At 50.7% G+C, this 24,573-nt stretch overlaps 1 protein-coding gene across 1 annotated transcript; it reads right to left on the bottom strand.

Moving 5' to 3' along the window:
• Window positions 1-1,338: 1,338 nt before the first annotated feature.
• PAIP2 (poly(A) binding protein interacting protein 2) lies at window positions 1,339-23,939 on the bottom strand. The gene is made up of 4 exons (XM_038771594.1): window positions 23,815-23,939; window positions 4,112-4,272; window positions 2,832-3,011; window positions 1,339-1,574 (listed from the first exon to the last, which is right to left on the bottom strand). Exons 2-4 carry the CDS (start codon window positions 4,247-4,249, stop codon window positions 1,518-1,520), a joined length of 375 nt encoding a protein of 124 aa, XP_038627522.1. The 5' UTR covers window positions 4,250-4,272; window positions 23,815-23,939; the 3' UTR covers window positions 1,339-1,517.
• Window positions 23,940-24,573: the final 634 nt, after the last annotated feature.

A 24,573-nucleotide genomic window follows, 5' to 3' on the forward strand; every position in this document is an offset into this window, starting at 1 on the left:
AGTATGTTTTGTTTTGTTGTCAGTCTCCCCCTTCTAGACTGTGAGCCCGCTGTTGGGTAGGGACCGTCTCTATACATTGCCAACTTGGACTTCCCAAGCTCTGCACACAGTAAGCGCTCAATAAATACGACTGAATGAATGAATGAATGAATGAGAGGCTGGAGACAGAGGGTCCAACGCGGAGACCGCGGCAATATTCCTCTTACCCAGCGGCAGACCGGAGGAATTTGGGGGGGGCCCAGTGCTGTTTTCCGCCCGAAGTTGATGCTGTTGCCGCCGAGTGCCAGGCCCCGTGGTTAGGAGGGGTCATCGGGAAAGGTCACTCCCTCCGGCTGGAAGACCTAGGAGATCCACCTGGAGTAGTAAGTAGGATCAGTTTTCCTTAGGCAGTTCCGGCGTGCAGAGCGCTGTACTGAGCACTGGGAAAGAATACACAGTAGGGGGTTAGAGGTGGTCCCTGTCCTCGGAGGGGCAAGGGGCGGAAGGGCCGCTCCTGCTGGAATTTTCATCCTGCTGGCCTGTGGAGCCTTGGGCACAGCCCACATCCCTGCCCGGGAACACCAGGGAGGGCCACGGGGCCTCCAGAGGGGTGGAGAGCGCGATGGAAAGGACGCCGGAGACCGTTAACCCGCGAGGTGGCTTCCAACCCGTCCCCGACCCCGCGAGACCCCCGCCGCCCCGAGACCCCCCCAATAACCACGGCCACTTCTGTTCTACTCTTATTTATTTTTTTAAATATTTTTGAAAAAATATAATTTTTTTACAATATTTTCAACTTAAACACTATTCACACTGAACACGTATGGCAGCTTCACCTACCCAAGTATGAAGTTTTTAAGAAGCCAAAACTGTTCTAGCTTTATTAAAAAGGAGGAAGGAAGGAAGGAAGAAAAAAAAATAATAATAAAAATCAGGGCAAGAGCTGTTGTGCTGTAGACTATCGTGTAGTGATGACTCGCGAAGCAAGCGAGGCACACCGTTCGGGCACGCGGGGCTCCGGCTTTCTTGGGTTCAGTCCGACTCCGGGGGCGGGCGGCGGGGGTCCGGGCCCCGTTCTCTGGTGGGGGAGAGGGGGGTTTTGGGGGGGGGGGGGGGGGAGGGCCCACCCGGTCTCCCGGACACGGGGGCCCCCCCGGCGGCCCCAGCCTCTGGAGCGGATTGACTTTCTGCAGTTGAGGCGTCGGACCGGCGGGGACGGGAGGGGGATGAGGGGAGGGGGTCCCGTGGTCCAGGGGGGCTTGGGTTGGGTGGGGGGGTTCCGCTGCCTTCCTTTCCTCCTCGCCGTCTCCTCCCCGGCGCGATGACGTCCAGTCGGGTTTGCAGTAAACGGTGGACAGCTTTGAGCGTAACAGTCTCAGCACTTTTTATTAAGCATGCAGGACTAACAGAACTTTGGCAATGCATAAGTAACACAGTGACAAGAAGAGAGAGCTTTTACAATTAAGTCTTCTAATACTGCCTTCACAGTGTGGAAATTGTGCTACGCCCACCGAGAGAGGCCCCGTCTCCTCGGACGGCTAATACTTCACCCCGGGAACGAACTCCTTTGCGTTTGGGTTCAGGTTACTCTTGACCTGAGGGGCGAGAGAGAGAGCGTCCGATACTGACCTGCCGCTGGACCGGAGCCGGGGGGCTTGGGAGCCTAGGCGGTTTTAATCCTCTCGCCATTCGGGGCCCGGCTAGGGACCGGACCACTTTAACCCGGGTTTTCCTGCCTCTGCCGGAGACGATTTCGGCGCTTTAGAAATAGGGGAGACGGCGGCTCTCTCTTTGGCTATCGCGTTTCGGCCCATCCTTTCCAACCCGGCCCCGTTAGGAAAAGGGGAGATTAAAACTCCAAACGGTTTTGCCGCCTCTGACGGGCTTAGCCGAGAGAGAGGCTCGTTCTCCCAATGGAGGGTGGAAGATTATTTGCGGACTGGGCTGGGCACAGAAAAAATGCTTCTTCAGATGCTTCTCTCTCTACCTCCTTTATTCCAAGGTCCTTCCCACCGTTTTTCTAGCTGCGCCTATGAATTAAAAGCCGGGCAAACCCACCTGGGTATCCCCTCCCGGCGCCTGATACAATACTCGGAACAAAGAAATAAATAAATAGTATCGCTACTCCTGCTACCGGACTTCTAGACTGTGAGCCCACTGTTGGGTAGGGATCGTCTCTATATGTTGCCAATTTGTACTTCCCAAGCGCTTAGTACAGTGCTCTGCACATAGTAAGCGCTCAATAAATACGATTGATGATGATGATGATGATAGTACAGTGCTCTGCACACAGTAAGCACTCAATAAATACGATTGAATGAATGAATGAACAAGAGAGGGAACAAGAAGCATCACGGTCTAGAGACCTGGGGTCTAATCCCGGCTCCCCCTCTTGTCTGCTCTGTGACCTTGGGCGAGTCGCTTCACTCCTCCGGGCCTCAGTTACCTCTTCTGTAAAATGGGGATGAAGACTGGGCGCCCCAGATGGGACAGGGACTGTGCCCAACTTAATAAGCTTGTAGCTGCCTCAGGGCTTAGGACAGAGCCTGGCATATACTAAGTGCTTAACAAATACCACAGGAAAAAGAAAAATACAGCCAAAACGGGGCATGTGGCGGGCAAGAACCGTCTGGGGTTGAGTGGTGGTGGTGGCTTATGACTCCCCAAAGTTGTGGCTGAGACCCTGAGGTGACCGTGACTGCAACTGAGTCTGGCTTGTACCAGAAGGGACCGGGGTCCCTGTGCGGGGCAGAAACTCCGCTCCCATCTCCCCCTCTCCTTGTTGAGCACTCACACGAGCCGAGGAAAAAAAAAAAACCACCCCCTCCGCCCCCCAAAACCCCAGCTATTACCACAAGATCCTCCAGTGAGGAGCCGTCGCCGATGACGAGGTCGCTGAGCTGGTCCTGGATCTGGTCCACCGTCTGGGGAAGGTCTCGAGCGGGGATAAACCACTCATGCTCTTCTTCCTCTTCCAGCATCTCCTGGAAACAGCGCTCAATAAACTCTTCTTCCCACAACTCCTCCTCGATCTGCATTTGGGAGACACGGTCCGCGGTAAGCGGGAGTCCCCGGACGGGGCAGAGACGTCGCTGACCGGGGGCGGCCGGGTGGGGAGGCTCTCCCCGGCCTCCAGTTTGGAGGTCGTGGGCCGGAGGAGGGAGAGAAGATGAGGGCCACGGTGGGGGCTGTGCCTAGCCCCGGGGTCGCGGGGTGTCGCCTTTGGTGTACTTCCTCCTCCATCACCCCAGCCCTCTAAGGATCCTTGCCCGGTGGCCCCCATCCCCATTTCGGAACCTCTTCCGCTCCGCAGGAGACCAGACCTGCCCCTCTGGCCTGGGGCAGACCCGGGGGCCTCGCCTGCCGGGGGCCCGGTTTTCCAAGTCTGGAGCCGAGGGAAGGGCCGGGGACCCCGGCTCCCACTTGGAAAGCTTCGGCGGCTTCCGGCCACGGGCTCACCGGGTCGGGAGAGAAGGGGAGCACTCGGGTTCTGATCGTCGCCCTGCCCTGGGGCTGCTAATCAAATCAATCATATTTATTGAGCGCTTACTGTGTGCAGAGCACTGGACTAAGCGCTTGGGAAGTACAAGTTGGCAACATATAGAGACAGTCCCTACCCAATAGAGGGCTCACAGTCTAAAAGGGGGAGACAGAGAGCAAAACCAAACATACCAAGAAAATAAAATAAATAGAATAGATATGTACACGCAAAATAAACAGAGAAAAAAATATGTACAAACATATATACAGGTGCTGTGGGGAAGGGAAGGAGGTAAGATGGGGGGGATGGAGAGGGTCACTAGACCAAGTGACCTTGGTCTAGTCACTCAACCTCCCGGGCCTCAGTCGCCTCCCCTATACTCTCAGCCTGCAAGACTTCTCTGGGGCCTGGGTCCAATCTGATTACCGGGCATTGGACCCCAGTGCTTGGCACAGGGTGGACACTAATCAACGCCCGGCCTCTTGGAGAGGGGATGACCGGGGAGGTGAGGAGGATTGGGGGGAGAGGGGGAGAGAGGGAGAGAGGGAGAGAGGGAGAGAGGGAGAGAGGGAGAGAGGGAGAGAGGGAGAGAGGGAGAGAGGGAGAGAGGGAGAGAGAGAGACCACGGGGTTCAGCCCTGACGCCACTAACTTGTCTGTTGAACTCCTCTTCGTTCTCCATCCACATGTACTCGGCAAACGGGTTGTCATCTTCGTGAGCATGGCCGTTGATGATCACATCCTCGTTGATGATACTCGGGCTGGCGCTGCTGCGGCTCGGGTCTTTCATGGCTGCCGCCTATTTCGGGGAACCTTGGGGGTGGGGGAGACACACCATCACTCTCCCCCCACCTTCAAAGCCTTACTGAAGGCCTTCCCTGACGTCGCCACCCCCACCCCAATCCTTTTCTCCCACCCGCGTCTGCGTCGCCCTGACTTGCTCCCTTTATCCATCCCCTCTCCCAGCCCCATTTATTTCTATTAATGCCAGCCTCTCCCTCTAGACTGAATGCTCCTAGTGGGCAGGAAATGGGTCTGTTGCGCTGTCCTCTCCCTAGCGCTTCATACAGTGCTCGATAAAGACGACTGACTGACTGATGGGAGAAAGGGAAGGGGGTGGCTGGCATCCCCGCGGGGCAGTAGTGACAACCCCCCACCCACGCTCAGCAAACCTTGTAACTCCCCGGCCCGGTGCCCTAACCCCATGCAGCGACCAAATGGCAGCAAACCTTGTGACTCCCCGGCCCGTGCGCTATCTCCATGCAGCAGACAAATGGCTCTGACTCCCCGGCCTGTCCCCTAACCCCATGCAGCAGACAAATGGCAGCAAACCTTCTGACTCCCAGGCCCGTACCCTAAGCAGACAAATGGCAGTAAACAGTGCTTAGAACAGTGCTTTGCACATAGTAAGCGCTTAACAAATGCCATCATTATTATTACTCCCCGGCCCGTGCCCTAACCTTATGCAGCAGACAAATGGCTCTGACTCCCAGGCCCGTGCCCTAACCCCATGCAGCAGACAAATGGCTCTGACTCCCTGGCCCGTGCCCTATCCCCATGCAGCAGACAAATGGCAGTAAACCTTGTGACTCCCCGGCCCGTGCCCTAACCTTATGCAGCAGACAAATGGCTCTGACTCCCAGGCCCGTGCCCTAACCCCATGCAGCAGACGAATGGCAGCAAACCTTGTGACTCCCAGGCCCATGGCCTAACCCCATGCAGAAGACAAATGGCAGCAAACCTTCTGACTCCCCGGCCCGTGCCCTAACCTTATGCAGCAGACAAATGGCTCTGACTCCCCGGCCCATGCCCTAACCCCATGCAACAGACAAATGGCTCTGACTCCCCGGCCCGTGCCCTAATCCAATGCAGCAGACAAATGGCAGTAAACCTTGTGACTCCCCGGCCCGTGCCCTAACCCCATGCAGCAGACAAATGGTAGCAGACTTCCTGACTTCCAGGCCCATGCCCTAACCCTATGCAGCAGACAAATGGCAGCAAACGTTGTGATTCCCAGGCCCGTGCCCTAACCCTATGCAGCAGACAAATGGCTCTGACTCCCAGGCCCGTGCCCTAACCCCCTGCAGCAGACAAATGGCAGCAAACCTTGTGATTCCCAGGCCCGTGCCCTAACCCTATGCGGCAGACAAATGGCTCTGACTCCCAGGCCCGTGCCCTAACCCCCTGCAGCAGACAAATGGCAGCAAACCTTGTGATTCCCAGGCCCGTGCCCTAACCCTATGTGGCAGACAAATGGCTCTGACTCCCAGGCCCGTGCCCTATGCCCATGCAGCAGACAAATGGCAGCAAACTTCCTGACTTCCAGGCCCATGCCCTAACCCCATGCAGCAGACAAATGGCAGCAAACCTTCTGACTCCCCGGCCGGTGCCCTAACCCTATGCAGCAGACAAATGGCAGCAAACCTTGTGTCTCCCAGGCCCGTGCCCTAACCCCATGCAGCAGACAAATGAAAGCAAACCTTGTGACTCCCAGGCCCGTGCCCTAACCCCATGCAGCAGGCAAATGGCAGCAAACTTCCTGACTTCCAGGCCCGTGCCCTAACCCTATGCAGCAGACAAACGGCAGCAAACCTAGTGACTCCCAGGCCCGTGCCCTAACCCTATGCAGCAGACAAACGGCAGCAAACCTAGTGACTCCCAGGTCCGTGCCCTAACCCTATGCAGCAGACAAATGGCAGCAAACCTTGTGACTCCCAGGCCCGTGCCCTAACCCTATGCAGCAGACAAATGGCAGCAAACCTTGTGACTCCCAGGCCCGTACCCTAACCCCATGCAGCAGACAAATGGCAGCAAACCTTCTGACTCCCAGGCCCGTACCCTAACCCCATGCAGCAGACAAATGGCAGCAAACCTTGTGACTCCCAGGCCCGTGCCCTAACCCTATGCAGCAGACAAATGACTCTGACTCCCCGGCCCGTGCCCTATCCCCATGCAGAAGACAAATGGCAGCAAACCTTGTGACTCCCAGGCCCATGCCCTAACCCTATGCAGCAGATAAATGGCTCTGACTCCCAGGCCCGTGCCCTAACCCCATGCAGCAGACCAATAGCAGCAAACTTCCTGACTTCCAGGCCCGTGCCCTAACCCTATGCAGCAGACAAATGGCAGCAAATCTTCTGACTCCCAGGCCCGTACCCTAACCCCATGCAGCAAACAAATGGCAGCAAACCGTGCGACTCCCAGGCCGGTGCCCTAACCCTATGCAGCAGACAAATGACTCTGACTCCCAAGCCCGTGCCCTAACCCCATGCAGCAGACAAATGGCAGCAAACATCCTGACTTCCAGGCCTGTGCCCTAACCCTATGCAGCAGACAAATGGCAGCAAACCTTGTGACTCCCCAGCCCGTGCCCTAACCCTATGCAGCAGACAAATGGCAGCAAACCTTCTGACTCCCCGGCCCGTGCCCTAACCCCATGCAGCAGACAAATGGCTCTGATTCCCAGGCCCGTGCCCTAACCCTATGCAGCAGACAAATGGCAGCAAACCTTATGACTCCCAGGCCCGTGCCCTAACCCTATACAGCAGACAAATGGCTCTGACTCCCAGGCCCGTGCCCTAACCCCATGCAGCAGACAAATGGCAGCAAACCTTTTGACTCCCCGGCCCGTGCCCTAACCCTATGCAGCGGACAAATGGCAGCAAACCTTGTGACTCCCAGGCCCGTACCCTAACCCTATGCAGCAGACAAATGGCAGCGAACCTTGTGACTCCCAGGCCCATGCCCTAACCCTATGCAGCAGACAAATGGCTCTGACTCCCAGGCCCATGCCCTAACCCCATGTAGCAGACAAATGGCAGCAAACTTCCTGACTTCCAGGCCTGTGCCCTAACCCTATGCAGCAGACAACTGGCAGCAAACCTTGTGACTCCCAGGCCTGTGCCCTATCCCCATGCAGTAGACAAATGGCTCTGACACCCAGGCCCGTGCCCAACGCTATGCAGCAGACAAATGGCAGCAAACCTTGTGACTCCCAGGCCCGTGCCCTAACCCTATGCAGCAGACAAATGGCAGCAAACCTTGTGACTCCCAGGCCCGTGCCCTAACCCCATGAAGTAGACAAATGGCAGAAAACCTTGTGACTCCCAGGCCCGTGCCCTAACCCTATGCAGCAGGCAAATGGCTCTGACTCCCAGGCCCGTGCCCTAACCCCATGCAGCAGACAAATGGCAGCAAACTTCCTGACTTCCAGGCCCGTGCCCTAACCCTATGCAGCAGACAAATGGCAGCAAACCTTGTGACTCCCAGGCCCGTACCCTAACCCCATGCAGCAAACAAATGGCAGCAAACTTCCTGACTTCCAGGCCCGTGCCCTAACCCTATGCAGCAGACAAATGGCAGCAAACTTTGTGACTCCCAGACCCATGCCCTAACCCTATGCAGCAGACAAATGGCAGCAAACCTTGTGACTCCCAGGCCCGTGCCCTAACCCTATGCACAGACAAATGGCAGCAAACCTTGTGACTCCCAGGTCCGTACCCTAAAACCATGCAGCAGACAAATGGCAGCGAACCTTGTGATTCCCAGGCCCATGCCCGAACCCTATGCAGCAGACAAATGGCTCTGACTCCCAGGCCCGTGCCCTAACCCCATGCAGCAGACAAATGGCACCAAACTTCCTGACTTCCAGGCCTGTGCCCTAACCCTATGCAGCAGACAAATGGCAGCAAAGCTTGTGACTCCCAGGCCCGTGCCCTATCCCCATGCAGCAGACAAATGGCTCTGACACCCATGACCGTGCCCAACGCTATGCAGCAGACAAATGGCAGCAAACCTTCTGACTCCCAGGCCCGTGCCCTAACCCCATGCAGCAGACAAATGGCAGCAAACCTTGTGACTCCCCAGCCCGTGCCCTAACCCCATGCAGCAGACAAATGGCAGCACACCTTGTGACTCCCACGCCCATGCCCTATCCCTATGCAGCAGACAAATGGCAGCGAACCTTGTGACTCCCCGGCCCGTGCCCTAACCCTATGCAGCAGACAAATGGCTCTGACTCCCAGGCCCGTGCCCTAACCCCATGCAGCAGACAAATGGCAGCAAACTTCCTGACTTCCAGGCCCATGCCCTAACCCCATGCAGCAGACAAATGGCAGCAAACCTTGTGACTCCCAGGCCCATGCCCTAACCCTATGCAGCAGACAAATGGCAGCAAACCTTCTGACTCCCAGGCCCGTACCTTAACCCCATGCAGCAGACAAATGGCTCTGACTCCCAGGCCCATGCCCTAACCCCATGTAGCAGACAAATGGCTCTGACTCCCAGGCCCGTGCCCTAACCCCATGCAGCAGACAAATGGCAGCAAACTTCCTGACTTCCAGGCCCATGCCCTAACCCCATGCAGCAGACAAATGGCAGCAAACCTTGTGACTCCCAGGCCCGGGCCCTAACCCTATGCAGCAGACAAATGGCAGCAAACCTTCTGACTCCCAGGCCCGTACCTTAACCCCATGCAGCAGACAAATGGCTCTGACTCCCAGGCCCGTGCCCTAACCCCATGTAGCAGACAAATGGCTCTGACTCCCAGGCCCGTGCCCTAACCCCATGCAGCAGACAAATGGCAGCAAACTTCCTGACTTCCAGGCCCGTGCCCTAACCCTATGCAGCAGACAAATGACAGCAAACCTTGTGACTACCAGGCCCGTACCCTAACCCCATGCAGCAGACAAATGGCAGTGAACCTTGTGACTCCCAGGCCCGTGCCCTAACCCTATGCAGCAGACAAATGGCTCTGACTCCCAGGCCCGTGCCCTAACCCTATGCAGCAGACAAGTGGAAGCAAACCTTGTGACTCCCCGGCCCGTGCCCTAACCCCATGCAGCAGACAAATGGCAGCGAACCTTGTGACTCCCAAGCCCGTGCCCTAACCCCATGCAGCAGACAAATGGCAGCAAACCTTGTGACTCCCAGGCCCGTGCCCTAACCCCATGCAGCGGACAAATGGCAGCAGACCTTGTGACTCCCGGGCCTGTGCCCTAACCCCATGCAGCAGACAAATGGCTCTGACTCCCAGGCCCGTGCCCTAACCCCATGCAGGAGACAAATGGCAGCAAACCTTGTGACTCCCCAGCCCGTGCCCTAACCCTATGCAGCAGACAAATGGCAGCAAACCTTGTGACTCCCCGGCCCGTGCCCTAACCCTACGCAGCAGAAAAATGACAGCAAACCTTGTGACTACCAGGCCCGTACCCTAACCCCATGCAGCAGACAAATGGCAGCGAACCTTGTGACTCCCAGGCCCGTGGCCTAACCCTATACAGCAGACAAATGGCTCTGACTCCCAGGCCCGTGCCCTATCTCCATGCAGCAGACAAATGGCAGCAAACCTTCTGACTCCCCGGCCCATGCCCTAACCCTATGCAGCAGACAAATGGCAGCAAACCTTGTGACTCCCAGGCCCGTGCCCTAACCCTATGCAGCAGACAAATGGCAGCAAACCTTGTGACTCCCCGGCCCGTGCCCTAACCCTATGCAGCAGACAAATGGCAGCAAACCTTGTGACTCCCAGGCCCGTGCCCTAACCCTATACAGCAGACAAATGGCTGTGACTCCCCGGCCCGTGCCCTAACCCCATGTAGCAGACAAATGGCAGCGAACCTTGTGACTCCCCGGCCCGTGCCCTATCCCCATGCAGCAGACAAATGGCAGCAAACCTTGTGACTCCCCGGCCCGTGCCCTATCCCCATGCAGCAGACAAATGGCAGCGAACCTTGTGACTCCCAGGCCCGTGCCCTAACCCCATGCAGCAGACAAATGGCTCTGACTCCCAGGCCCGTGCCTTAACCCCATGCAGCAGACAAATGGCAGCAAACCTTCTGACTCCCAGGCCCGTGCCCTAACCCCATGCAGCAGACAAATGGCAGCGAACCTTGTGACTCTCAGGCCCATGCCCTAACCCTATGCAGCAGACAAATGGCTCTGACTCCCAGGCCCGTGCCCTAACCCCATGCAGCAGACAAATGGCAGCAAACTTCCTGACTCCCAGGCCCATGCCCTAACCCTATGCAGCAGACAAATGGCAGCAAACCTAGTGACTCCCAGGCCCGTGCCCTAACCCTATGCAGCAGATAAATGGCTCTGACTCCCAGGCCCGTGCCCTAACCCCATGCAGCAGACAAATGGCAGCAAACCTTGTGACTCCCAGGCCCGGGCCCTAACCCTATGCAGCAGACAAATGACTCTGACTCCCCGGCCCGTGCCCTATCCCCATGCAGCAGACAAATGGCAGCAAACCTTGTGACTCCCTGGCCCATGCCCTAACCCTATGCAGCAGACAAATGGCTCTGACTCCCAGGCCTGTGCCCTAACCCCATGCAGCAGACAAATGGGAGCAAACCTTGTGACTCCCAGGCCCGTGCCCTAACCCCATGCAGCAGACAAATGGCAGCAGACCTTCTGACTCCCAGGCCCGTGCCCTAACCCTATGCAGCAGACAAATGGCAGCAAACCTTCTGACTCCCAGGCCCGTGCCCTAACCCTATGCAGCAGACAAATGGCAGCAAACCTTTTGACTCCCAGGCCCGTGCCCTAACCCCATGCAGCGGACAAATGGCAGCGCACCTTGTGACTCCCAGGCCCGTGCCCTAACCCTGTGCAGCAGACAAATGGCTCTGACTCCCAGGCCCATGCCCTAACCCTATGCAGCAGACAAATGGGCGCAAACCTTCTGACTCCCAGGCCCGTGCCCTAACCCTATGCAGCAGACAAATGGCAGCAAATCTTGTGACTCCCAGGCCCGTGCCCTAACCCTATGCAGCAGACAAATGGCAGCAAACCTTCTGACTCCCAGGCCCGTACCCTAACCCCATGCAGCAGACAAATGGCAGCAAACCTTGTGACTCCCAGGCCCGTGCCCTAACCCCATGCAGCAGACAAATGGCAGCAGACCTTCTGACTCCCAGGCCCGTGCCCTAACCCCATGCAGCAGACAAATGGCAGTGAACCTTGTGACTCCCAGGCCCATGCCCTAATCCTATGCAGCAGACAAATGGCAGCAAACCTTGTGACTCCAAGGCCCGCGCCCTGTCCCCATGCAGCGGACAAATGGCAGCGCACCTTGTGACTCCCAGGCCCGTGCCCTAACCCTATGCAGCAGACAAATGGCTCTGACTCCCAGGCCCATGCCCTAACCCCATGCAGCAGATAAATGGCAGCAAATCTTGTGACTCCCAGGCCCGTGCCCTAACCCTATGCGGCAGACAAATGGCTCTGACTCCCAGGCCCGTGCCCTAACCCTATGCAGCAGACAAATGGCAGCAAACCTTCTGACTCCCAGGCCCGTACCCTAACCCCATGCAGCAGACAAATGGCAGCAAACCTTGTGACTCCCAGGCCCGTGCCCTAAGCCCATGCAGCAGACAAATGGCAGCAAACCTTGTGACTCCCCGGCCCGTGCCCTAACCCTATGCAGCAGACAAATGGCTCTGACTCCCAGGCCCGTGCCCCATCCCCGTGCAGCAGACAAACGGCAGCAAACCTTGTGACTCCCAGGCCCGTGCCCTCTCCCCATGCCGTACTGCTTATCTATCGATGGTTATCTATTGATCTCTGGTATGTACTGAGCGCTCGCTTGCTTTGTGGAGAGCCCCGCACAAAACGCTCGGGAGGGTCCACTCCAACGGAGTTGGTGGATGGGACCCCTGCCCACGAGGAGTTTAGAGGAGGAGTTGGGCGTTAAAAACAGATTATGGGATTGGTTTCATCACACCCCACAGACAAACGTTTGAAGTCAGTGCCTGCCCAATGACAAAGGAAGAAATCATCTTTAGGAGGCGTGAAGATGGAGCCGTCTAGTCTCGGCTTGCTATGGCTTCATTTTGGCCTCATGATGGCTTCTGCTTCATGAAGCAGCTTCTCCCCCTAATCCCCCTCATCTTACCTCCTTCTCTTCCCCACGACACCTGTATATATGTATATATGTTTGTACAGATTTATTACTCTCCCCCTTTTAGACTGTGAGCCCACTGTTGGGTAGGGACTGTCTCTATATGTTGCCAACTTGTACTTCCCAAGCGCTTAGTACAGTGCTCTGCACACAGTAAGCGCTCAATAAATACGACTGATTGATTGATTGATTTGCAGAGCTCTGTAATAAGCACTTGGGAGGGCCCAATATATAAATTAGATACCATTCTATTTACTTTGTTAATGATGTGCATCTAGCTTTATTTCTGTTTTTTCTGATGACACCCGTCCACGTTTTGTTGTCTGTCTCCCCCTTCTAGACTATGAGCCCGTGGTTGAGTAGGGACCGTGTCTAGATGTTGCCGACTTGTACTTCCCATAAGTACATTAAATAAGTACTTATTTACTTATATAAATAAGTAAATATTTACTTACTTATGTACATAAAGTTATTTACATACATAAATTATGTACATAAAGTAAATAACATAAGGCTATTTACTTGTGTAAATAAGTAAAGATTTACATAAGTGCGGTGGGGAGATGAGGGGTTAGTCATCCATAAAATGGGAAAAATAATAATAATAATAATAAAAATGATGGCATTTATTAAGCACTTACTATGTGCAAAGCACTGTTCTAAGCGCTGGGGAGGTTACATGGTGATCAGGTTGCCCCACGGGGGGCTCACAGTCTTCATCCCCATTTGACAGATGAGGGAACTGAGGCACAGAGCGGAGACTGTGTCCCAACCTGATAAACTTCTATCTACCCCTGCGCTTAGTACAGTGCCTGGCAAACGGTAAGCACTTAAACACCACATTTTTAAATTACCAATTATTAATAATCCCCTTTTTGCACTTGAGGAAACTGAGGCCCAGAGATGTGAAGTGACTTGCCCGAGGTCACCCAGCAGACAAGCGGCGGGGCTGGGATTTGAACCCAGATCCTTTGACTCCCGGGCCCCCGTGTGGCTTTTCAATTCAGCACCTGTTCTCCCTTCGACTGTGACCTTGTACGGGACAGGGACTGTGTCTGACCTGATTATCTTATATAATAATAATAATAATAATGGCATTTATTAAGCGCCTACTATGTGCAAAGCACTGTTCTAAGCGCTGGGGAGGTTACAGGGTGATCAGTTTGTCCCACAGAGGGCTCACAGTCTTCATCCCCATTTTGTAGATGAGGTAACTGAGGCCCAGAGAAGTTAGGTGGCTTGCCCAAAGTCACACAGCTGACAGTTGGCAGAGCCGGAATTTGAACCCATGACCTCTGACTCCAAAGCCCGGGCTCTTTCCAATGGGCCACGTTGATATCTAACCCTGCACTTATTACAGTAAATGTTTAACAAGTGTTATTATTATTACTATAATCATCACCATCATCACCATTCTGCTGAACTAAACCTTTGACCTTCTACTTCACTTCTCTGGGCCTCTGTGACCTCATCTGTAAAATGGGGATTAAGATTGTGAGCCCCTCCATGGGACAACCTGATCACCTTGTAAGCTCCCCAGCGCTTAGAACAGTGCTCGGCACATAGTAAGCGCTTAATAAATGCCATCATCATTATTATTATTACTTCCCATCCTCTCCACTTGCTACTCTGAGGGTGTCCAACTCAAAGAACAAGCAGGATTGAGGGGAGTGGGTCTTCCTGATTAATTTACTAATTCATTTATTCAATCGTATTTATTGAGCGCTTACTGTGTGCAGAGCACTGTACTAAGCGCTTGGGAAGTCCAAGTTGGCAACATCTAGAGACGGTCCCTACCCAACAGTGGGCTCACAGTCTGGACAGGGGAGACAGACAACAAAATATATCAATAAAATAAAATAAATAGAATAGTAAACATGTACAAGTAGTAAATATGTGAAGGGGAAAACAGACAATGGAACAAAATGTATTAACAAAATAAAATAGAATAGTAAATATGTACAAGTGGCAAATATGTGAAGGGGAGACAGACAATGAAACAAGATACGTTAACAAAATAAAATAAATAGAATAGTAAATAAGTACAAGTAGTAAATATGTGAAGGGGAGACAGACAATGAAACAAGATATATAAACAAATTAAAATAAATAGAATAGTAAATATGTACAAGTAGCAAATATGTGAAGGGGAGACAGACAACAAAACAAGATACATTAACAAAATAAAATAAATAGAATAGTAAATATGTACAAGTAGCAAATATGTGAAGGGGAGCCAGACAACGAAACAAGATATATTAACAAAATAAAATAAATAGAATAGTAAATATGCACAAGTAGTAAATATGTGAAGGGGAGACAGACAACGAAACAAGATACATTAACAAAATAAAATAAATAGAATAGTAAATATGTGCAAGTAGTAAATATGTGAAGGGGTGACAGACAACGAAACAAGACACATTAACAAAATAAAATAAATAGAATAGTAAATATGTACAAGTAGTAAATATGTGAAGGGGAGACAGACAACGAAACAAGATACAGTAACAAAATAAAATAAATAGAATAGTAAATATGTGCAAGTAGTAAATATGTGAAGGGGTGACAGACAACGAAACAAGATACATTAACAAAATAAAATAAATAGAATAGTAAATATGTACAAGTAGTAAATATGTGAAGGGGAGACAGACAACGAAACAAGACATATTAACAAAATTAAATAAATAGAATAGTAAATATGTACAAGTAGTAAATATGTGAAGGGGAGACAGACAACGAAACAAGACACATTAACAAAATAAAATAAATAGAATAGTAAATACGTACAAGTAGTAAATATGTGAAGCGGAGACAGACAACGAAACAAGATATATTAACAAAATAAAATAAATAGAATAGTAAATATGTACAAGTAGTAAATATGTGAAGGGGAGCCAGACAACGAAACAAGATATATTAACAAAATAAAATAAACAGAATAGTAAATATGTACAAGTAGTAAATATGTGAAGGGGAGCCAGACAACGAAACAAGATATATTAACAAAATAAAATACATAGAATAGTAAATATGCACAAGTAGTAAATATGTGAAGGGGAGACAGACAACGAAACAAGATATATTAACAAAATAAAATAAATAGAATAGTAAATATGTACAAGTAGTAAATATGTGAAGGGGAGACACACAACGAAACAAGATACATTAACAAAATAAAATAAATAGAATAGTAAATATGTACAAGTAGTAAATATGTGAAGGGGAGACAGACAACGAAACAAGACATATTAACAAAATAAAATAAATAGAATAGTAAATATGTACAAGTAGTAAATATGTGAAGGGGAGACAGACAACGAAACAAGATATATTAACAAATTAAAATAAATAGAATAATAAATATGTGCAAGTAGTAAATATGTGAAGGGGAGACAGACAACGAAACGACATATTAACAAAATAAAATAAATAGAATAGTAAATATGTACAAGTAGTAAACATGTGAAGGGGAGACAGACAACAAAACAAGATACGTTAACAAAATAAAATAAATAGAATAGCAAATACGTACAAGTAGTAAATATAGAAGGACCACTACTAATATTATTTATCTGTCCCTCCCCAATGGCAGTCACTTCGGCACGGTCACGTGCTAGACTATAAGCTTGGGTGAGCTGACTCTGCTGTATTGGACTCTCCCAAGCGTCCAGTACAATGCTCTGCACATAATAAGCGCTCAAATACCACTGATTGATTGGGTAATTTTTTTTTTAAAAAAAATGGTGTTTGTATTTTTTGTGGCATTGTCCCGGCCCGTGAAAACTAGCTCTTGATGGGGCCCTTAGGTTTCAATCGGGGAATTCTGATTAAATTCAACTGGCGACGTGGCGGAGTAAATTCATTCAATCATATTTATTGAGCACTTACTGTGCGCAGAGCACTGTACTAAGCGCTTGGGAAGTCCAAGTTGGCAACATATAGAGACAGTCCCTACCCGACAGCGGGCTCACAGTCTAGGAGGGGGAGACGGACAACAAAACAAAACATATTAACCAAATAAAATAAATAGAACAAATATGTACAAGTAAATAAATACTAATTCATTCCTTCAATTGTATTTATTGAGCGCTTACTGTGCGCAGAGCACTGTACTAAGCGCTTGGGAAGTCCAAGTTGGCCAATGCAGCCAGAGACGCCATTTCCCCAGGTCCCCAGCTAGTTTATGGATCGATTTCCAAGCTTTTGGCTTCTGTTTATCTGAAGCCATATCTATTCTATTTATTATACCTATCTATTCTACTTATTTTATTTTGTCAGTATGTTTGGTTTGGTTCTCTGTCTCCCCCTTCTAGACTGTGAGCCCACTGTTGGGTAGGGACCGTCTCTATATGTTGCCAGCTTGGACTTCCCAAGCGCTTAGTCCAGTGCTCTGCACACAGTAAGCGCTCAATAAATACAACTGAATGACTCTACTCTGACAAACTACTGAAAAAAACAGAAAGCACACCCACAAAAGACTGAATCATAATGATAACTAGGGCATTTAAGCGCTTATGATGTACCAGACACTGCCCTACTCTATGAGACAATATTCACTCAATCGTATTTATTGAGCGCTTACTGTGTGCAGAGCACTGTACTAAGCGCTTGGGAAGTCCAGGTCGGCAACATCTAGAGACGGTCCCTACCCAACAACGGGCTCACAGTCTGGAAGGGGGAGACAGACAGCAAAATATATTAACAAAATAAAATAAATAGAATAGTAAACGTGTACAAGTAGTAACTATGTGAAGGGGAAAACAGACAGCGAACCAAAATATATTAACAAAACAAAATAAATAGAATAGTAAATATGTACAAGCAGTAAATATGTAGAGAAGCAGCGTGGCTCAGTGGAAAGAGCCCGGGCTTTGGAGTCAGAGGTCAGGGGTTTAAATCTTGGACTTCCCAAGCGCTTAGTACAGTGCTGTGCACACAGTAAGCGCTCAATAAATACCACTGAATGAATTAATTGTCTGTCTTCTCCTTCTAGACTGTGAGCCCACTGGGGTAGGGACCATCTCTATATGTTGCCGACTTGTACTTCCCAAGTGCTTAGTACAGTGCTCTGCACACAGTAGAGTGATGGAGTGATGGGGGTGATGGAGATGGAGAGAAGCAGCGTGGCTCAGTGGAAAGAGCCCGGGCTTTGGAGTCAGAGGTCGTGGGTTCAAATCCCGGCTCCGCCAACTGTCGGCTGGGTGACTTTGGGCAAGTCACTCCTCTGTGCCTCAGTTCCCTCATCTGCAAAATGGGGGTGAAGACTGTGAGCCCCCAGTGGGACAACCTGATCACCTTGTCACCTCCCCAGCGCTTAGAACAGTGCTTTGCACATAGTAAGCGCTTAATAAATGCCATTATTAGGGAGACCCAGCCGGTTGACTGGACTGCTAGTAGCCTTTCGGGGCGCAGCCCTGACTCTCTCGTTTACACAAACACACGTACATGTGGGTGTGTGTGCCTCAATATATCCCCCCCCTCACCGTTGTGGGAGGCGGAAGAAAGTCAAAATGCACCCCTAACAACGGAGTCAGGGTTGCCGCCTACCTCCGCGGGCAACTCTAGAAACATGTATTATTATCATTATTATTATTATTGCATTTAAGTGCTTACTATGTGCAAAGCACTGTTCTAAGCACTGGGGAGGTTACAAGATGATGATGATATTTGTTAAGCGCTTACTATGCACAAAGCACTGTTCTAAGCATTGGGGGGATATAAGGTGATCAGGTTGTCCCACGGGGGGCTCACAATCTGAACCCCCATTTTCCAGATGAGGTCCCTGAGGCCCAGAGAAGTGAAGTGATTTGCCCCAAGTCACACAGCTCACAAGTGGCGGGGCCGGGATTCGAACCCATGACCTCTGACTCCAAAGCCCAGGCTCTTTCCGCTGAGCCACGCTGCTTCTCTAGTCCTTCTGACAGACAGACAGACAGACAGACAGACAGACACACACACACACAAACACTCTTTTCCCAAAACCCATCATCAGGTTGTCCCTCCAGGGGCTCACAGTCTTAATCCCCATTTTACAGATGAGGTCACTGAGGCACAAAGAAGTTAAATAATAATAATAATGGTGTTTATTAAGTGCCTACTATTCATTCATTCATTCAATCATATTTATTGAGCGCTTACTGTGTGCAGAGCACTGGACTAAGCGCTTGGGAAGTCCAAGTTGGCAACATATAGAGACGGCCCTACCCAACAGCGGGCTCACAGTCTAGAAGGGGGAGACGGACAGCAAAACAAATTAACAAAATAAAATAAATTGAACAGTCAATATGTACAAGCAAAATAAATACTAATAAATACTATGTGCACAGCACTGTTCTAAGCGCTGGGGAGGTTACAAGGTGATCAGGTTGTCCCTCGGGGGGCTCACAGTCTTAATCCCCATTTTACAGATGAGGGAACTGAGGAACGGAGAAGTGACTTGCCCAAGGTCACCCAGCTGACAACTGGCGGAGCCGGAATTTGAACCCACGACTTCTGACTCCAAAGCCCGGGCTCTTTCCACTGAGCCACGCTGCTTCTCTCCATCTCCATCACCCCCAATCCTCATTCCTGATAAAAGATAAGTTTGGCAGAGTTGTGCCTACAGGAGGGCCATGAGGTTGGCGCTCAGCACACAGTAGGTGCATCGTCATAACACTTGTTAAGCGCTTACTCTGTGAAAGACACTGTTCTAAGCGCTGGGGTGGGTGACTTTGGGAAAGTCATTTCACTTCTCCATGACTCAGTTCCCTCATCTGTAAAATGGGGATGAAGACTGTGAGCCCCCCATGTGACAATCTGATGACCTTGTAGCCTCCCCAGCGCTCAGAACAGTGCTTTGCACATAGTAAGCGCTTAGAAAATGCCATCATTACTATTATTATTACAAGATTCAATCGTATTTATTGAGCGCTTACTGTGCGCAGATCACTGTACTAAGCGCTTGGGAAGTACAAGTTGGCAACATATAGAGACGGTCCCTACCCAACAGTGGGCTCACAGTCTAGAAGGGGGAAACAGACAACAAAACATCTTCACAAAATAAAATAAATAGAATATGTACAAGTAAAATAAATAAATACTAATTCATTCATTCAATCGTATTTATTGAGCTCTTACTGTGCGCAGAGCACTGTACTAAGCGCTTGGGAAGTCCAAGTTGGCAACATCTAGAGACAGTCCCTACCCAACAGCGGGCTCAGTCTAGAAGGGGGAGACAGACAACAAAACATATTCACAAAATAAAATAAATAGAAGAAATATGTACAAGTAAAATAAATAAATACTAATTAATTCCTTCAATCGCATTTATTGAGCGCTTACTGTGAGCAGAGCACTGTACTAAGCACTTGGGAAGTCCAAGTTGGCAATATCTAGAGACGGTCCCTACCCGACAGTGGGCTCACAGTCTAGAAGGGGGAGACAGACAACGAAACATCTTCACAAAATAAAATAAATAGAATATGTACAAGTAAAATAAATAAATACTAATTCATTCATTCAATCGTATTTATTGAGCTCTTACTGTGCGCAGAGCACTGTACTAAGCGCTTGGAAAGTCCAAGTTGGCAACATCTAGAGACAGTCCCTACCCGACAGCGGGCTCACAGTCTAGAAGGGGGAGACAGACAACAAAACATATTAACAAAATAAAATAAATAGAATAAATATGTACAAGTAAAATAAATACTAATTCATTCATTCAATCATATTTATTGAGCGCTTACTGCACGCAGGGCACTGTACTAAGCGCTTGGGAAGTCCAAGTTGGCAACATCTAGAGACGGTCCCTACCCGACAGCGGGCTCCCAGTCTAGAAGGGGGAGACAGACAACAAAACATATTAACAAAATAAAATAAAAAGAATAAATATGTACAAGTAAAATAAATACTAACTCATTCCTTCAATCGTATTTATTGAGCGCTGTGTGCAGAGCACTGTACTAAGCGCTTGGGAAGTCCAAGTTGGCAACATCTAGAGACGGTCCCTACCCGACAGCGGGCTCACAGTCTAGAAGGGGGAGATGGACAACAAAACATCTTCACAAAATAGAATAAATATGTACAAGTAAAATAAATAAGTACTAATAATAATAGGGTTGGAAGCAGTCCCTGCCCCATACAGGGGTCACGGCCTTCACCCCCATTTTAGAGATGAGGGAACTGAGGCACAGAGAAGTGAAGGGCCTTGCCCAAAGTCGCCCAGCGGAGCCGGGATTAGAACCCAGGTGCTTCTAACTCGTGCTCTAACCACTAGACCACGCTGCTTCTCAGGGAACATTGGCTACTGACTGAGCGCAACTACACGCCGAAGGAAGTTCAGGCCCCCTTCCCTTTCCCCCGGGGAAGGCTGGTTTAATTTTCAATTTTCAATATGGGCCGTCCGCTGGTTCTGGGGACGACGGCGAGGCCGCGGAGCCACTTCGCCTCCCCGATTCCCACCAGTTTTTCGATCGCCGGCCCATGGGGGAGACGCCACCGCTTACCAACGGGCCGGGTACCAAAGGGCCGGTGGAAGCGACGTCCGTTTACGAGGCTCGACGGGGGGAAAAAGCAAAAAAATCAACGGATTTGTGGGAATTAAAGAGGGCAGATTCCGCCCGAAACAAATTCATTCATTAATTCATTCAATCGTATTTATTGAGCGCTTACTGTGTGCAGAGCACTGGACTAAGCGCTTGGGAAGTACAAGTTGGCAACATATAGAGGCGGTCCCTACCCAACAGCGGGCTCACAGTCTAGAAGCGGGAGACAGAGAACAAAACAAAACATATTAACAAAATAAAATAAATATGTACAAATAAAATAGAGTAATAAATACGTACAAACATATCTACAGGTGAACCCGAGTTCCACAGATTGGCCCCCGAGTTGGGCACGGCCGTGGCTCAGTGGAAAGAGCCCCGGCTTTAGAGTCAGGTCATGGGTTCAAATCCCGGCTCCGCCACTTGTCAGCTGGGTGACTGGGCAAGTCACTTCACTTCTTTGGGCCTCAGTTCCCTCATCTGGAAAATGGGGATTATGGCTGTGAGCCCCACAAGGGACAACCTGATCACCATGTAACCTCCCCAGCGCTTACAACAGTGCTTGGCACTTAGTAAGTGCTTAATAAATGCCACTATCATTATTATTATTATTCTCTAGGCCTCAGTTCCCTCATGTGTAAAATGGGGGTGAAGATTGTGAGCCCCACGAGGGACCACCTGATCACCTTGTAACCTCCCCAGTGCGCACACAGTAAGTGCTTAATAAATGCTATCATTATAATTCTCTGGGCCTCAGTTCCCTCATCTGTAAAATGGTGATGAAGACTGCAAGCCCCAGGAGGGGCCACCTGATCACCTCGTAACCTCCCCGGCACTTAGAACAGTTCTTGGCACATAGTAAGCGCTTAATAAATGCCATTATCATTATTATTATTATTCCCTAGGCCTCAGTTCCCTCATCTGCAAAATGGGGATGAAGACTGCGAGCCCCACGAGGGACCACCTGATCACCTTGTAACCTCCCCGGCGCTTAGAACAGTGATTTGGACGCAGTAAGTGCTTAATAAATGTCGTTATCATCATTATTATTATTCTCTAGGCCTCAGTTCCCTCATCTGTAAAATGGGGATGAAGACTGCGAGCCCCACGAGGGGCCACCTGCTCACCTCGTAACCTCCCCGGCACTTAGAACAGTGATTTGGACGCAGTAAGCGCTCAATAAATGTCGTTATCATTATTATTATTATTCTCTAGGCCTCAGTTCCCTCATCTGTAAAATGGGGATGAAGACTGCGAGCCCCACGAGGGACCACCTGCTCACCTTGTAACCTCCCCAGCGCTTAGAACAGTGATTTGGACGCAGTAAGCGCTTAATAAATGTCGTTATCATCATTATTATTATTCTCTAGGCCTCAGTTCCCTCATCTTTAAAATGGGGATGAAGACTGCGAGCCCCACGAGGGACCACCTGATCACCTTGTAACCTCCCCGGCGCTTAGAACAGTGATTTGGACGCAGTAAGCGCTTAATAAATGTCGTTATCATCATTATTATTATTCTCTAGGCCTCAGTTCCCTCATCTTTAAAATGGGGATGAAGACTGCGAGCCCCACGAGTGACCACCTGATCACCTTGTAACCTCCCCGGCGTTTAGAACAGTTCTTGGCACATAGTAAGCGCTTAATAAATGCCATTATCATTATTATTATTATTCCCTAGGCCTCAGGTCCCTCATCTGCAAAATGGGGATGAAGACTGCGAGCCCCACGAGGGACCACCTGATCACCTTGTAACCTCCCCGGCGCTTAGAACAGTGATTTGGACGCAGTAAGCGCTTAATAAATGTCGTTATCATCATTATTATTATTCTCTAGGCCTCAGTTCCCTCATCTTTAAAATGGGGATGAAGACTGCGAGCCCCACGAGGGACCACCTGATCACCTTGTAACCTCCCCGGCGTTTAGAACAGTTCTTGGCACATAGTAAGCGCTTAATAAATGCCATTATCATTATTATTATTATTCCCTAGGCCTCAGGTCCCTCATCTGCAAAATGGGGATGAAGACTGCGAGCCCCACGAGGGACCACCTGATCACCTCGTAACCTCCTCGGCGCTTAGAACAGTTCTTGGCACACAGTAAGCGGTTAATAAATGCCTTTATCATTATTATTATTATTCTCTAGGCCTCAGTTCCCTCATCTGTAAAATGGGGATGAAGACTGTGAGCCCCACGAGGGGCCACCTGATCACCTTGTCACCTCCCCGGCGCTTAGAACACTTCTTGGCACATAGTAAGCGCTTAATAAATGCCACTATCATCATCATTATTATTCCCTAGGCCTCAGTTCCCTCATCTGCAAAATGGGTGTGAATACTGTGAGTCCCACGAGGGGCCACCTGATCACCTTGTCACCTCCCCAGCGCTTAGAACAGTGCTTGGCACATATTAAGCGCTTAATAAATACCATTGCCATTATCATTATTATCATTATTATTAATAAATCCGACTGGGTGGGTGAATGGAAAGGGAGCATGCGCAGTGCGCCTCGCGCCCATGAGAGACCCCCCCCAAACGGCGAGGGAGGGCGCGCATGCGCGCCGGGCCGGGGGCGCGCGCGCGCGCTTGGAGAACGGGACGAACCGGTCTGCGCGTGGCGGCGCGCAGGCGCAGAAGCGACAAACAACGAGCTTTGTTGCCCGAGCAGCGGCGAAGGGTGGGGGGGGGCGCGCATCCCGGCAGGCCCCGCGCGCGCCGCGGAGGACCCGGATGGGAAGCCGCGAGACCAAAAATAGCGCGTTAAAAAGCGTTTGCAAACGGGTCTCTTTCTCTGAGGGGGAAGGCGATGGCGGCCCTCCCCGCCCCCTTCATGGCCGCCGAGCGCAGCTCGCCTCCGGGCCCGCCATGGCGGCCTCCCTCCCGCCGCCGCCGCCGAAATGCAACCGTCCTCCCGGGCCCTCACCCAGTGCAGACAGCGGGAACGGCACCACAGGGCCCTGCTCGCCTGCGCGGACGTCCACAGCCGGCGCCGCTTCCTCCCCGCTTTATGCGCGCCTCCCTTGCCCCAGTCCAAACAAACACTCGCACACCCCCCTCCCCTCCCGGCCGGAAGTGACCTCACTTCCGCCTCGCTCCTTAGGCTCTTCCGTCGGATGACTACGACTCCCAGAAGCCCCCGCGGCCCTGGCGCCTCCGCCAGCGCCGGCGTCCGGGCGCGGGGGCTTCTGGGAGTTGTAGTCCCCCCTGCCTGAGGGGGGCGACTGCCAGGGCCTACCCAAACGGTGCTAAGCGCAGAGAAAGAATAATAATAATAATAATAATTATAATAATTATAATAATAATAATAATAGCATTTATTTTATTTTGTTAGTATGTTTGGTTCTGTTCTCTGTCTCCCCGTTTTAGACTGTGAGCCCACTGTTGGGTAGGGACTGTCTCTATACGTTGCCAACTTGGACTTCCCAAGCGCTTAGTCCAGTGCTCTGCACACAGTAATTGCTCAATCAATTCGATTGATTGATTTATTTAGCGCTTATTACGTGCCAAGCACTGTTCTAAGCGCCGGGGAGTTTACAAGGCCCATCAGGTTGTCCCACAGGGGGCTCGCAGTCTTCATCCCCATTTGACAGATGAGGGAACTGAGGCCCAGAGAAGCTGTGACCTGCCCAAAGTCACACAGCTGACAAGCTTAATAAACTATAAAATTTACTCTTCTGTTGAT

Source organism: Tachyglossus aculeatus, chromosome X2 (assembly GCF_015852505.1).
Source record: "Tachyglossus aculeatus isolate mTacAcu1 chromosome X2, mTacAcu1.pri, whole genome shotgun sequence".
NCBI classification, from domain to species: domain Eukaryota; kingdom Metazoa; phylum Chordata; class Mammalia; order Monotremata; family Tachyglossidae; genus Tachyglossus; species Tachyglossus aculeatus.

Excerpts from the sequence above, each read along its gene's own strand:
- PAIP2 (XM_038771594.1), bottom strand. The coding sequence starts at position 4,249 with ATGAAAGACCCGAGCCGCAGCAGCGCCAGCCCGAGTATCATCAACGAG. Across the intron at positions 3,012-4,111 it reads AAGAGGAGTTCAACAGACAA|ATCGAGGAGGAGTTGTGGGA; the intron begins GTTAGTGGCGTC and ends TCCCAAATGCAG. Across the intron at positions 1,575-2,831 it reads CCTCACTGGAGGATCTTGTG|GTCAAGAGTAACCTGAACCC; the intron begins GTAATAGCTGGG and ends CTCGCCCCTCAG.